This window comes from Solea senegalensis, linkage group LG5, assembly GCF_019176455.1.
Source record: "Solea senegalensis isolate Sse05_10M linkage group LG5, IFAPA_SoseM_1, whole genome shotgun sequence".
NCBI classification, from domain to species: domain Eukaryota; kingdom Metazoa; phylum Chordata; class Actinopteri; order Pleuronectiformes; family Soleidae; genus Solea; species Solea senegalensis.
The window spans coordinates 20,091,932-20,105,618 of NC_058025.1; the positions used below are offsets into that span (position 1 = coordinate 20,091,932).

The window sequence follows — 13,687 nt, forward strand, 5'->3', positions numbered from 1 at the left end:
TCAAAGAAACACATGGGTGAGTCAGTGACATTCTGTGCCTTTATTGTGAAAGCCAGAAACTGAACGTCCAGTGTATTGGTGTTAAACTGCAGCTGAAGGGTTGGAGTGATGCAGAGCTGCAGTTACACATCACAAAACAGCAGGAGGCACTGAAGACTCTTCACAAACTGACTCAAAAATCCTGAGGCAACAACAACAACCAACAACTCACACCATGATAGATCACATACATTTGACTCACTCTGATTGTCACAGATAAAAATTAGGCTTATAATTACACTGATTCACATCAGTTCTGTTCTCGCTCCTGAAGAGAAACTACAAGAGCTTTGTATAAAAATCTAAATAAAGAGTGTTTCATTCATTGATAACATTATTGTTTTCACATTTATGGTTATTTCTCTTTGCAATCAGTTCACAAAGTTCAATCTGTAAACAAGGTGCTGAACCAATAAGGCCGATGTCTGCCAGTTGCACTTGAGTACCGTCAGAGCGGCTGAACCCCGTACATAATATTTATTTCAGCTTCTCTCTCTCTGGGGATTGCCACCGTGGATCACCTGGTTTTTCAGTGATTCGTATATTTTATGTTTTTATTCCTGACACCACCCTCCCATTTGTCCAAGCTTGGGACTGGCACTAGAAGTACACAGGATGTCCTCTACATGACTAAATGACTCCACATGTCGTAACTATGAGTTCATGAGTTACACTTAACTGCAGCAATAGACACACATAGTAACAAGCCACTCAGTAGTGACAGGATGTTCTTTAAAACATCCAGCTCCTCTGGTTTTACTGCTAAAGAAAGCTCTGCTCCTCCTTGACATAATGTTACATGACATAATGTTCTGTTTTCCAACACGGTCATTATCAGGGTTAGTTTTGCTCAGATATACTGCTTCTGTTTTGCATTTTGGACTTTTAAACACATTGAAGAATATTAAATACATTAAATTAAAGACATTAAACACTTTAAAAGAGGTTGCACACGTCTGTTTAGCTTTAACTGGACTCGATATCGATCAGTTCAACTACCGATCCATCTTTGGGATAAAACTGTGGAATTGCACTTCGGTATTTTAAATAATATTTGTTTGTTAAATCAAAAATAAAAACACCCTTCATGGAAACATGATAATTTGATGACTTATCATCAGTGACCGTGTCAGTCATCCCGTGGACTTGTGAACCCCCACCAATATCTGTTCCTCCATCTCGATTGGGATCAACCGCTGACGACAACAGGTTGATGCAGGATGCGTCTGTTACCATTAAACATAGACACCAGGTTGTTGAATCACATGACTGCAAATTTTCCAGAATGTAGAATGCGAGACATGAATCAGCAGGTAATTCCAGCGGGAGAGTCAGTTCTGCTCCAGTGGCATTTTGACAAATGTGATGGCAGCCAGCTCCTTACAGAACTCCTCCAGGACAATGACTCCTCTCAACAGAGTCTGGTGCTCCGGCCTGAGAACACAGCCACAAGGAAACTCACGTATGAACTCCAAGACACATACTATCTTATGAAAATCAGACAGACAGGTAGTTGCTTACCCAGTGTTGTAGCTCAGTCCCAGCAGGTGTCTCCTAGTGTCCAGCAGTCTGTCAGACAGGTTGGAGATCTGCTGGATCCTCTGCATCAGCTCTCCCATCACCTGAAAGACAGTCAGACAGACAGGTAGGGCAGACATAGAAAGAAAAACAATCTAAGTTATAAATACCTCAGGACAGTGATTGACAAAAACTTGTCCCATGAGCTTAACACAACTGTAAATCTGCAAAAAAGGGCCTGCAAAGAGTGTACTTTATTCTGAACTGAATTCTGCTGGGACTATGGTCTTTGTGTGAATCTGTTTTAACCTTCTGCTTAATCTCTTTTTATGCTACAAAAAATATCAAATGTTCAAAATTGTTAAGGAAGCCAGTTAAATAATTGGCCTACAGCAGCTCTCAATGACACAAACAGACAGACAGGTTTTGCAGAAGGCCCAGTCAATCCCGTCTAGTTAGTTCTAGCTGTGATCATCATTAGTTCATGTGATCATCCACTACTGGATGATTTCATTCTTCTTCCCTCTGAACAGACATAAAGCCAGACTCCCAAAGTTAAAACTAAAAGATCCAAGTTCTCCTTTGTTCCATGTACAATCAACACTATTCATTTAATAATGTCACAGTTTTTGCAGTTTTTTTTATTATTATTACTATTATTATTATTGTTGTTGTTGTTGTTTTTTTCTGTAAAAAATCTGATTGGGATTGTTTTATGTCAAGTTTGATTGGGCTCTTTTTATGTCTTTACCTTGATTGTGTTTTTTTATATCACCAACTGCAAAACAATTTTCCCCTTGAGGGACAATAAAGTTGTGATCTATACCAAACTGACAGACAGGTGATTCGTTAGATCACATTTCTAGATCCAATGTTGTAAAGACAAAACAGCTGTCTGTGTCTCTGGGTCTTACCCTGATGAGGACAGAGAAGAGCGACTTGGAGCAGGGAGACAGGTGTATGTAGGGGTTCAGCAGGTATTCATGCAGCAGTGGGTGATTGAAGGCCGACAGTCTGGAGAGAACTGCCGTCAGCTGCAGGTTCAACTCGTACGGCTGAAAAAACACAATCGATCAGCGACATGCAGGACACACATTGACAGAATGGTTCAGAGACAGTGTGTGTACCTGCTCGAGAATTCGTCCCAGTCGGTCGAACAGAACTTTGAACAGGTGACCCTCGAAGAACTCCTCCCCCTCACCCGATGAGGAGTAGGAGGGAGGAGGAAGACTGAGCGGCCAATCCCAGGACTGGGACAGCGACTGACACTTTGTCACCTGATGGAGGAGAGGAGGCAGAAAAATTAAACCGCCTCTCATCTCAAATCAATCATTTAGTTTATGAGTCTTCATAGCAACAAAGCTACGAGTCATTCAATAAAAACATGTCAAAGCTGTGTATCTTCACTTGTCTAACAATTGATGATTAAATTACCATTATCAAATGATTCGACGATGCATTAAATCCTCAATTATTTTCATTAAAGTACATGGCAGTTTTTTTATCAATCACTACAAGAAGTCAGATAAAAATTGACAAATATGAATTGTACCATTTCTTTACAAAGGTAACTGAAATGTTCATCTCCACCAAAACAAAACTACAGCTTCTGCAGTGAAGCTGCAGGTTCTACCAATACATGGATACATGGGTATAGTTGATTATGTTCTGTCACTGCAGTGATGCAGAATCATCCATGTCTGTATCACAATGCATCTTAGAATGATTACCTTAATCTTTGTGCATTATTTGTGGTATGTTGTTTTTACGTTGTTGTCGTATTGTAATTACTGAGTAAATCTAATAGAGCAGTCACACATTTGCTTTAACACAAATGCTGCTCATTCACTTTGAATGAGCAGCATTCAAGGGCTGTAAAGTCCCAGTCGACTGGTCGTTCTGGTTCGACTCAGATTCTGATAAGTCGACTTTCTTCCGTGTTAATTTCATACAGTCTTTGGTTAATTTGATTTCATCTGGAGGAATGTACCAAGTGCTAATGGGGGTGTTTTCAGAGCACCCCTGTTTCACAGGTAACAGCGTGTCTTCAGAGAACACCACCCTTGTTTTCAGTATTTTGGATTAGCCAAACCAACAAGAGGCAGATAGATTAAAGTATGTCGGTGTTTTTATTTCATTTTGAGCGTTTCATTTAAGGCTACAGTCAGTCCTCCTCTAACATCCATGTCAAAGTCATTGGCAGTGTGGCAGCATTTTACAGAAATAGATGGCGATAAAAAAGTCGAATGCAAAGTTTGCCAGCAACAGTTTGCATATCACAGCTCGACTGCAAACATGGCATTGTCATGTCATGTCATTTGCGTCTCAGCCGCGAAGCTGAGCTCCTATGTTCAGTGTTGCTCTGTGTGAGGACATGCATGAGACAAATAATCTAAATATTCCTCAACAGTTGCAGTTGTGCTGATAAAACCATAGTACACTATAGTATATAGTATAGTATTGGAAATCATACGCTATGATATTGCGCAGATGCACGTGATGCAAAGCACTTTCAGAGCCGCCCCGAAACTTCAGGGCTTAAGAGATTCTTTGCTTTGTTTGCAGCAAGTTTAGAAGTGTTAACATTTCCAAGCAGCAGTGCAATCGCCAACCAATATAATCATGATATGCAAATATTCCAGCACAGACATAAACCAATCAAATCATGTTTATGTATTTAAACTCACACAGAGCATCGTCCAAATGGAGCTCTTGGACAAGGCTGTTCTCCCCTTTGCCAATACTTTTGTTGGACAGAGTCCATGCAACAGACAACAAACACCATGTTGCCGTTGCTTTAGCAACAATCATAAATTTTGCTACAAGGTAAGCCATGATAGACAGACACTGGCTGGTGTTAAAGCAACACATACATGCAGAGTGCTCTGTAACAGTAATGGTCCCCACAAAGATACAAAAAGTGTGTTCTGACCATAGTGTGAGCGTCGTGTACATATGACTCGTATCCTCCCTCCTTCATTAGCTGAGCTGATCGAACCTGGACAGGAACCAGGCACAGGAAACTACACACACACACACAGTACAGTTCAATTATTGATCGACATTGAATCGAAATTGAATGTCAATCAAATAAACATTTCACACAAGTTTATGACACTGATCAGAGAGCAGCTCATTCCACATGTCAACATCACTTATTTTACATTCTCATGAAGGCTCAGCTTATGAATGGATGATAAAGCTCCAGACTCAGATCAGATAAATATATTCATGTGATCAACTCACATTTACCAACAGTTTTATTCTCATTAAATATAGCTTCAGCCTACGTGCTAAGGGTCTCTGTTACCTGTTGATGACATCAGTAGATGACCCAGGTCCAGAGAGGAGAAGAGGAGGGGGAGGGGGATGAGGAAGGAGCTGACTGTCTGAGAACAGACTGTCAGAGAAGAAGGGGTCGTCTTCCAGGTCACTGAGAGTCAAACACAGAGTCAGAGTCACGACACATAAATCCACACACTCCCATCCAGCAGGTGGAGCGAGGAGATCCAGCAGTGCACACAGACGGAGGAGGAAATGGAGAGGAAAGAGAAGCAGAAAGAAAGATGAAAAAGAAAAATGAGGGAGGAGAAAATAAGGAGAAAAAGGAGGAAGGAGGTAAAAGAAAAAATTATGAAGAGCATGAGAAAAAGAAGATAAGACAAGAGTAGTAGAAGAGGAAGAAGAGAAGGAAAAATAGAAGGCATAAAAGCAATCCTGATAACTGTACAACACGTGTTTACATTAGACATGCCCTTATCACATGACTTATTTATTAAAGATCTGTTTGGTCCACTTTGGTCCTGATCATTTCAGATGCTGATTAATCTGTGAAATTCTGTCAATAATGTAAACAGTGTTTTCCAAAGAACGACAGTATAAACTGAACTAATCTATAGAGGTAACAGAGTGTTAGTGAGATGTTGACGCTGTGTTCAAGGGGAAACCAGTAAATTCTGGTTTTGGGTAGACAGGTGATGCAGCTGTGTGATGGACTCACTCGCTGTCCTCACTGGTCTCCGTGCGTCTGTCGTCCACACCTACAGCATGTGGAGACAGGTATCTCCGACTCTGTAGGAAATCCAACACCAGGATGTTCAGAATTTCCCTGTGAGGTTTCTGTAGTAACTCTTCCACCAGTGACAGAGACACTATGCTGATCTGAGGACAGAGACAAACATGGTTTAAAACAAACTCACCCACCAAGACCTCTGACCTGCACAGAAGCAGCACATCTCTCTGCAGGGCTGCTGTACCTGGACTCACCTGGTCAGAGATGTGGTCACAGTGCTCCAGCAGCAGGTGTGTCAGAGTCTGCCTTCTCAACAGAAAGTGAACCAGCTGATCCAACAAAGATGAAGACTGAACCAGTCTGACAACAGCACAGAGGACAGAGGTAGTGACCAAGACCACCTGCTCACACCTGCAGCAGGGAAGAAAACCAGCTGGAAGTGAAACATCTGTCCATATATGTACATATCAGAAGAAACATCATGATGTGTTCATTTAACATGAAACTTACGTGTGAAGCAGCTGAGACTGAACAGCATCCGACAACCACAAGTGATGAACACAACAAGCCAACTTCACTGACAACACCTGCTGACGCAAACACATGCACATGTGTGAGTGTGTCCGTCTGTGTCTGACAATTCAAGTTTTTTCAATGTTGTTGTATACTGACACAAAATCAGCGCTTACTGTGCTGTGTGCACTGCAGGTGCTGGGAACCAGCCTGAGACACTTTCTCTCTTTGCAACCAACTTCGCCACTTAAAGGTCCAGTGTGTAAAATTCAGATCGAATTATTTTCATTTGGCAAAAATACAAGATAAAGTGCACAATCAGCTGCTTGTATGAATTGTTGTTGCTCATCACCCCAGGATGAGCCTTTTATAATTAATCAGGAGTTGGGTCCACTCTACAGAGGCAGCCATTTTACAGTAGCCCACACTGGACAAACTAAACATCTTTTGAGGTTTGAGATCAACTCAAGGCTACATACTTTCTCCAACACATTTGGAAGGATATGGTGAGCTGTGAGCTACTAAGCTGCAACATGTAACTTCACCAATAAACACTGATACATTTTACACACTGCACCTACCACTTTACCACTTTATTGTGCAGTTAGATGGCACACGTTTGCCACTTTATCTTGTGTAAGTAAACTGAATTTTGTAAACTGCTCACTCTCCTGCACCAAAGTAACCAAAATATGAAAGGATCTGGCAGGGACACAACAGCTGCTGGTCTGATGCTGCCTCGTTTAAAAAGTTTGTAACAATGAGGTAATTTAAACACTGAAGTCACAAAATAACACAAATTGCTTATTTTGTGATAACACATTTCTATTTTGGGCCACACGGTGGTCTAGTGGTTAGCACTCTCGCCTTGCAGCGAGAAGACCCGGGTTCGAGCCCCGGTTGGAACAAGGGCCTTTCTGCATGGAGTTTGCATGTTCTCCCCGTGTGTGCGTGGGTTCTCTCCGGGTTCTCCGGCTTCCTCCCACAGTCCAAAAACATGCAATGTGGGGAATAGGTAAATTGGACACTCTAAATTGACCGTAGGAGTGAGTGTGAGAGTGAATGGTTGTTTGTCTCTATCTGTGTGTGGCCCTGCGATAGACTGGCGAACTGTCCAGGGTGTACCCCGCCTATCGCCCGATGTAGCTGAGATTGGCACAGCACCCCCGCGACCCTCTGGTGGAGGATAAAGCGGTTAGATGATGACTGACTGACTGACATTTCTATTTTTCTTTGTGTTGCTGCTGGCAGCATGTTCTTACTTGGAGCTAGCCTCCATGTCTCAGAATAGTTCTTGTAACTCATGCCACATTTTTAAGACATTTCAACAGCAGACCATATGTTCCATGGACAGTAACAACCAGGAGAGCATAACAGTCTTGGATGAGTGTACCTGTGGAGCTTCTTTCATCAGGTGATCCAGGAAGTCAAACCAGCAGAAGAAGTTGGTCACATGATCAGAAGCAGGAGAGTCTGAACTGAGGTCTGAGCTGCAGCGAGAGAACTGAGAACTACAGACAGAGAAAGATACTACAGTATTAATATGACTGTATACCACTGTCAGTACACAGCACTACTACTACTGCTGCCACCACTACTACAACTAGTATGTACTAGTGTCAGTACACATTAATACTACAATGGCTTCAACTACTTCTACGACCACCACAACTAATACTGTTCGTAATATTACTACTGCTGCTACTGCGGCTACTAATGTTTACTACTGTAAGTACAAACTACTACTACTAATACTACTGCTTCTACTATCACCACTACTACTATGTCTACTGGTTACTACTATCAATACACAAGACTGCTATTAGTATGACCGTTTATGACCGTTGGTACATACACACAACTACAACTAATTTACTGCTCTCTGCTGGCTGTCACAGAACCTATGACAACCGCCCACATGGCAGACCTAATTTACTGTCTTTAAATTATATGGATGTTGCCATTATTACCATTGGCTTTGATTAAATGCAGTTCAGTGTCTGTATGCATGTGTATGTGTTTGTGTGTGTGTGTTTACCTCCACGGTGTGTGAGGCCAGCTCTGCACCTGTCCAGGGTCCAGACTCTCCAGAGGCAGCAGGGAGTAAAGCTCCAGCAGTCGGCCAGCCAGCAGATCCCCCAGCTGGGTCTGATTGGACAGGATGTCTGCTGAGGGACCAGACTGTAGTCCAGAGAGCAACAAGAGGCCCTCATAGGCCTTCAGACACACAGGGCCACTCTGTGTTGTAGAAATGGTTAAGGATTGTCACAACAAGCTGGAGGGTAATGTCCTCACATTGATTGTCATTGTACACATGGAGATTGCTGATTGATTTGAGAGGCATCAACCAATTGATTCGTTGACTCCTGTAGACAAAATGGTAGTTCACAAATGTTTTTTGATCTTGCTGAAGTCTTTTTAGCGCTGACACTGTGTTGCGCTAGTATGATGTCAACCTATTGCCATTCAGCCTACACATTAGAGTTCTCAACGGGCCTGAAAATTACAACCTGACCAGGCCTGTGGGTCTTTAAGCCAGAACACTAAGCTAAGCTGGTTACTCAACTCCAGGTTCACTTGTTACAGTCAGTTATTGATTTTGGAATGTATGAGGGTAAAAAATCCCATGCACACAAACACGGGAAGAACATGCAAACTCCTCACAGAAAGGCCCGAACCAGTATGCAACAGTGCTAGCCACATCCGTGTGACTCTATCCGTATGTCATAAATAATATTAATATTGAATCAAAGTGCCCTCACTGACACTGATCCATCAAAGCAGTTAACTGACCTGACTCTTGGAGAGCTGCAGCAGAGCCAAGAGCAGACTGTTTTCTGATTTGACAGTACTGGAGACAGATGGATCTGATTGGCTGGAGGATTGTGGCGTCTCTGTTCTGTGGATGGACTCTTGGGTACACAGCTGTGGTTGGTCAGAGGCTGGAATCTTGGCTGCTGGTTCATTTGGGAGCTGATGACACACAAAAACAGAAGCAGACAAATGTCACATGACTTGCATGCAATTCCATGAGACAATTAACTAGTTAAACACAACTAAATAATATGCTATGGTAAGGAAGTTGGTCTGTCACTGAGTGAAGGCTGACTATTACTCTTAACTAATTAATTAACAGTTTTCACTAGAGGTTTAATGAAGAACTACCTGAAAAATTATTAGTAATGGTGTACATTGACATTCAGTAATGCTAGCAAATTTTAGTTAATGAAATAGTTAACTAACGGCGTGTTTCCACCGGCTCTACCCGCCTCACCTTGGCTCGGCGCGGTTAAGTTGTTTTTCCACTAGCATAGTACCTGGTATCAGTGGGTTAAACTTTTACCAATTACCAGGGAAATGTCTCAATCTCGACCAACATCACAAACTCTGCAGCTGTATTTCAGTCCAGTGACTGTGTCAGACGGAGTCTGTGCTCTGGTCATGGGGGAAGTACTGAACAAATATTTTTAATTAACTGATTCTCGTGATTCAGTAACACTGAAAACAACTGCTTTATAAGTCACTTGTCACTTGTTTGTGTAAAACAAAGTCAATGCAGTTTCATGCAGCTGTGCAGCTATGACTCCGCCCACGTTGAATAGGTACCTTTTTTTGTAGTGGAAAACAACCTGAACCGTGCCGTGCCGAGGCGAGGCAAGCCGGGACCATAGTGTAAAAGGGCCATAAAATTGATGAGCTGTAATGGCGCATTTCCATTGGCTCTACTCGCCTCGCCTCGGCATGGCACGGCACGATTAAGTTGCATCTCCAATACAAAAAAGTACCTACTTAACGGCTTCACTGCACGGCTGAGTGAAACTGCAGTGACTTGTTTTATACGCAACACACACAAACACACACAAGAGTGAGTAGTTGTTGGAGAATAACCCACGTTTTTAGGATTGTTAAGTAGTTTTAATTTATCTACAATTCGGCACTGTTCGGCTACATTTCTGTCCACACTTCTCCGGAGCACAGCCTCCTATTCCACAGACTACAGCGGCAGGTCTGTGATTGCCGGCGATTGTCCCTAAATATACCACTCCACTTTCCACACTCCAGAGGTTTCCCTGGTAGTTGTTGGAGATTAACTCACGTGGTTAGGATTATTAAGTAGTTTTAAGTGATCTACAGTTCGAGCTGTTCGGCTTGATTTGTGAGTGGGACGTCTCTTCCTGTGATGGGACTCACCAGTCAGCGGCCGGCAGTCTGACCAATCATCGCATAGTACCTACTTAGCACGCTTGGAACCTCGCCGGAGTAGGTACTAAAAATAGTACCTGGTACCAGGTACTAGGCTAGTGGAAATGCTACTTAAACCGTGGCGTGGCGAGGCGAGTAGAGCCAGTGGAAATGCGCCATTAGTAAGGCTAGTTAAACTGGTTAGCTGCTGATTACCTCTAAGACGTAACTAAGCATGAGTGGGTCCTGTTTGACTCTGGAGCAGATGATCAATAAGAACTGAGCCTCATCCTTCTCTGTTTTGGAACCAGGAACTGCACAGAGACGAATCAGCTTCTGAAGAAGCGCAGAACAGAGAGGGTTGTTACAGTCTGGTCATGTATGGACGATCAATTGACTGATAAGGTTGATTAACCATTAAATCACTTAGACTGAAAAATAAACATAAACTTTCTAGAGAAGAAATTTGATGTAAAAAATGTAAGGTCAATTAAAAGATGGCATTTTTTTTGTGAAAAAAAGGAAAATTGGGCAGTAGATAATCATTATCATCAGTGTAGATGCAGAGACAAGTTAATTAGAACGCTATGACTTAATTTATCATCAAATTCTGGTTATCAACTTCAGGTTTCACTGTGGTAATCAAGCTAACTTCAGGTGAGAATAGAATACCCAATACTTTAGTGTCTATGTTTTGTGTACAAATGAAGAAATCTGTACACAAAAAAACTAGATAAGAATTAACTTATCTAGTTGATGACTGGTATTTGGGCTCAGTGAAGTCTGTTAATTCAAACTGATCCTGGGTTAAGTTTTCCTTATGACAAAAATGTTATCAGAGGACTTGTTTACCTGGACAGGTCTATGGATGTTCACCAGGTGCAGCAAAGGTTTCTGCATCTGAGACAACAACTTAGAGAAGAATAACAAGACCTGCTGGAACATTCCTGGAGGATACTGAGGATGAGGAAAAGATATCAGAGAGGGTAAAGAGAGGAAATGTTATAAGGAAGAGAGAAGGGGGCATTGGTTATGAATGGAATGAAAGAGGGTGTGTGTGTGTGGGTGAGAGATCATCATCTAATTCATGTTGAAACATGTTTGTTTAAATTATTCAGAAGAAGGCATCACTCTGCAACATGTCTGTACATGTCTGTACTACCTGTTCATGAACGTTCATTATGTTCTAACACATTACCTGTGCTTTCCCAAGTGTACACAAAGTCTCTGGTATTTTGTGCTGTAGCAGATACTCCAAACAAGCGCCTGCCTCCTCCACACCCTGAAACAATACAAAGGTTCATCAAAACAACAATGCAAAAATGTATTTGTGTGTGAGTGTACACATTACCTGCTGTTTTTCCTCATACACTAAGATGTCCAACATCTGTCTAAGACACCAGGGAATATCAGTCTGTTTGACAGGACGATTATCATCTGTAAACACATGATCAATTAACATTACATTAGTTACATCAGCTTATCAATATACCAATCTATCAATGCATCATTAGTACAAAATATGTTTTACCTGTAGTTGTCATATAATAGTTAGTTATTGATTTCCAGTGATCAACAAAGGAATTCACCAGGTCCAGAGTGGGCTCCCTCTGAGAGGAAAAAGACAAGTAGAGAGACAGAGACGGACATCACCTGAGTTGACTTAGAACATTGATCTGTGGAGGGCAGCATACCACCTCTGTACAAATTATTAGTATTATTAGTAGTAGAAGAAGAAGAATGACGACAACAACAACAACAACCTGAATTGTGGGTATTTAAGATGCTGACAGTAATTATCAGTAGTCATGTGTGTTTCCCCCCTGGGGGAGGAATAAAGTCATTCAATTCAATAGTCTGAGGAGGAGCATGTTGTCACTATCAATTGCCATCACTAGCAATACAAATCCTCACCAATGAAAATGCGAGCTTTAATGTGTGCTTCATTTTCACTGCTATGTAGAGACTGGGACAGACAGGTAGAGAGACTGACAGGTAGAGAGACAGAGACTGTCAGGAAGTGACGTCCCATAGTTAAACTAAATTTGATGTTGTTGTTATCGGTTTTACTTAAATCGTGTTGTTTATCACAAAACTGTAAGAATCATCTCGGTCCCCAGAGACACGTACAAACAGCAGGTTTATCATAGTTCTATCCTTAACTTCAAATCTGCAGCTTTGTTAAACTTTTTTTCAACTCACAACAGGAGCTAACTCGAGCTAAAGAAGCTAACATAAACTCACCGTCTCCAGCGCGTGCAACAGCATGTTGGTTATCTTACTAAACGCCTCCATTCTGCTGTTAAAAACTACTGACACCGACTGTCCGTTGACTAAGTTAAACCCGGTTAGTAATAGATTAATTACTGGTTTACTGCGACATGATGACAAGTAAACAGATGAGCTGACTTTCTGTCAAGCACAAAATACCAAAACTACGTGTTTCCGGAAAGGATTTTCAAAATAAAACGCAGTGAGAGGAATTGGATTGCTTTAGAATTAAAGCTTCATTTGACCTCAAACATGTATTGTGTGTGTATGTATATTTACAATTTACATTCTGCACTTACTAGTTTGCTAGTAGCTCATTTTATTTTCTCCCTTTTTTATTTTTCATCTCCTTTTTCTTTATCTTGCTTGTGAATCACTATGAGTTAGTTACCTTTGTTCTCTATGTGTAATAAAGTTGGGTATAATGTGTCTTACCTGTTCAATTCATATAATTTTATGTAAAAGCATCACTTTGTGTCCCTTAGTGTGCCAATATATGACACAAAAGGAAAAAAGTGAGCATTCACAGTACATGGCTGTTAAAACTATTAAATAGAGCAATAGATAGTTTTGAAGGAGTAAAAGTGTAATGTTAAAAATCGACCACTGATGAGGCTAACTGATGTTTGAAGCTTGACGTGACTCTTTTTGTCCTGAGTCATGTGATCGGTGATCAAGTGATCTGTATTTCTGGCCTGAGGACAAGTGAGTGTATTGGTTGTGTAGTGTGTGAGTGGATTCTCAATCTATCTGTGTTACCTTTTTATGGTTCCTCTTTTGCAAATAATGATCAGTGGTTCCTGTTAAATAATTTAGCTTTATGATTTTATATAATAAGCTGCAAAGATGATTGCTTAGAAAAACCAAACCAGGCGGTAATGATAAATGTAATGTAATAACTAGGGAAGGAAATCGGTATCAATCAGTATAAGTATCGGTCCGAAAGTGGTCAAAATAACTGGATTGGATATCAGACAGATAATAAAGTAAAGTCCGATACAATCCAAAAATCCTTTATATTGTGTGACGGATTCAGGGCTGGTCATGTTTGCTTCCCTTGTTGGCTGTTTCTGCCTTCTCTCGAGGCTATTTAAGCAGACCTGCCACAGATGCTCTGTCTCTTCCTCTGGCCGGCCAACTGACATTATTTGT

At 41.4% G+C, this 13,687-nt stretch overlaps 1 protein-coding gene across 1 annotated transcript; it reads right to left on the reverse strand.

Annotated features, from left to right (window-relative positions):
• Positions 1–25: 25 nt before the first annotated feature.
• Positions 26–12,700, reverse strand: fhip2b (FHF complex subunit HOOK interacting protein 2B). The gene is made up of 18 exons (XM_044026910.1): positions 12,509–12,700; positions 11,796–11,874; positions 11,616–11,701; positions 11,463–11,546; positions 11,117–11,221; positions 10,481–10,600; positions 8,876–9,055; positions 8,121–8,320; positions 7,476–7,593; positions 6,080–6,156; positions 5,824–5,980; positions 5,558–5,718; positions 4,868–4,990; positions 4,490–4,580; positions 2,685–2,834; positions 2,472–2,612; positions 1,561–1,661; positions 26–1,473 (listed from the first exon to the last, which is right to left on the reverse strand). Exons 1-18 carry the CDS (start codon positions 12,557–12,559, stop codon positions 1,371–1,373), a joined length of 2,127 nt encoding a protein of 708 aa, XP_043882845.1. The 5' UTR covers positions 12,560–12,700; the 3' UTR covers positions 26–1,370.
• Between the last annotated feature and the right edge of the window lie 987 nt (positions 12,701–13,687).

Bases quoted from the DNA above. Each gene is read 5' to 3' on its own strand.
- fhip2b (XM_044026910.1), bottom strand. From the start codon at position 12,559: ATGGAGGCGTTTAGTAAGATAACCAACATGCTGTTGCACGCGCTGGAG. The intron at 9,056-10,480 runs GTAATCAGCAGC...GTGTGTCATCAG, and splicing joins TGCTTAGTTACGTCTTAGAG to CTCCCAAATGAACCAGCAGC. The intron at 4,991-5,557 runs GTGAGTCCATCA...TTTGACTCTCAG, and splicing joins GAGACCAGTGAGGACAGCGA to TGACCTGGAAGACGACCCCT.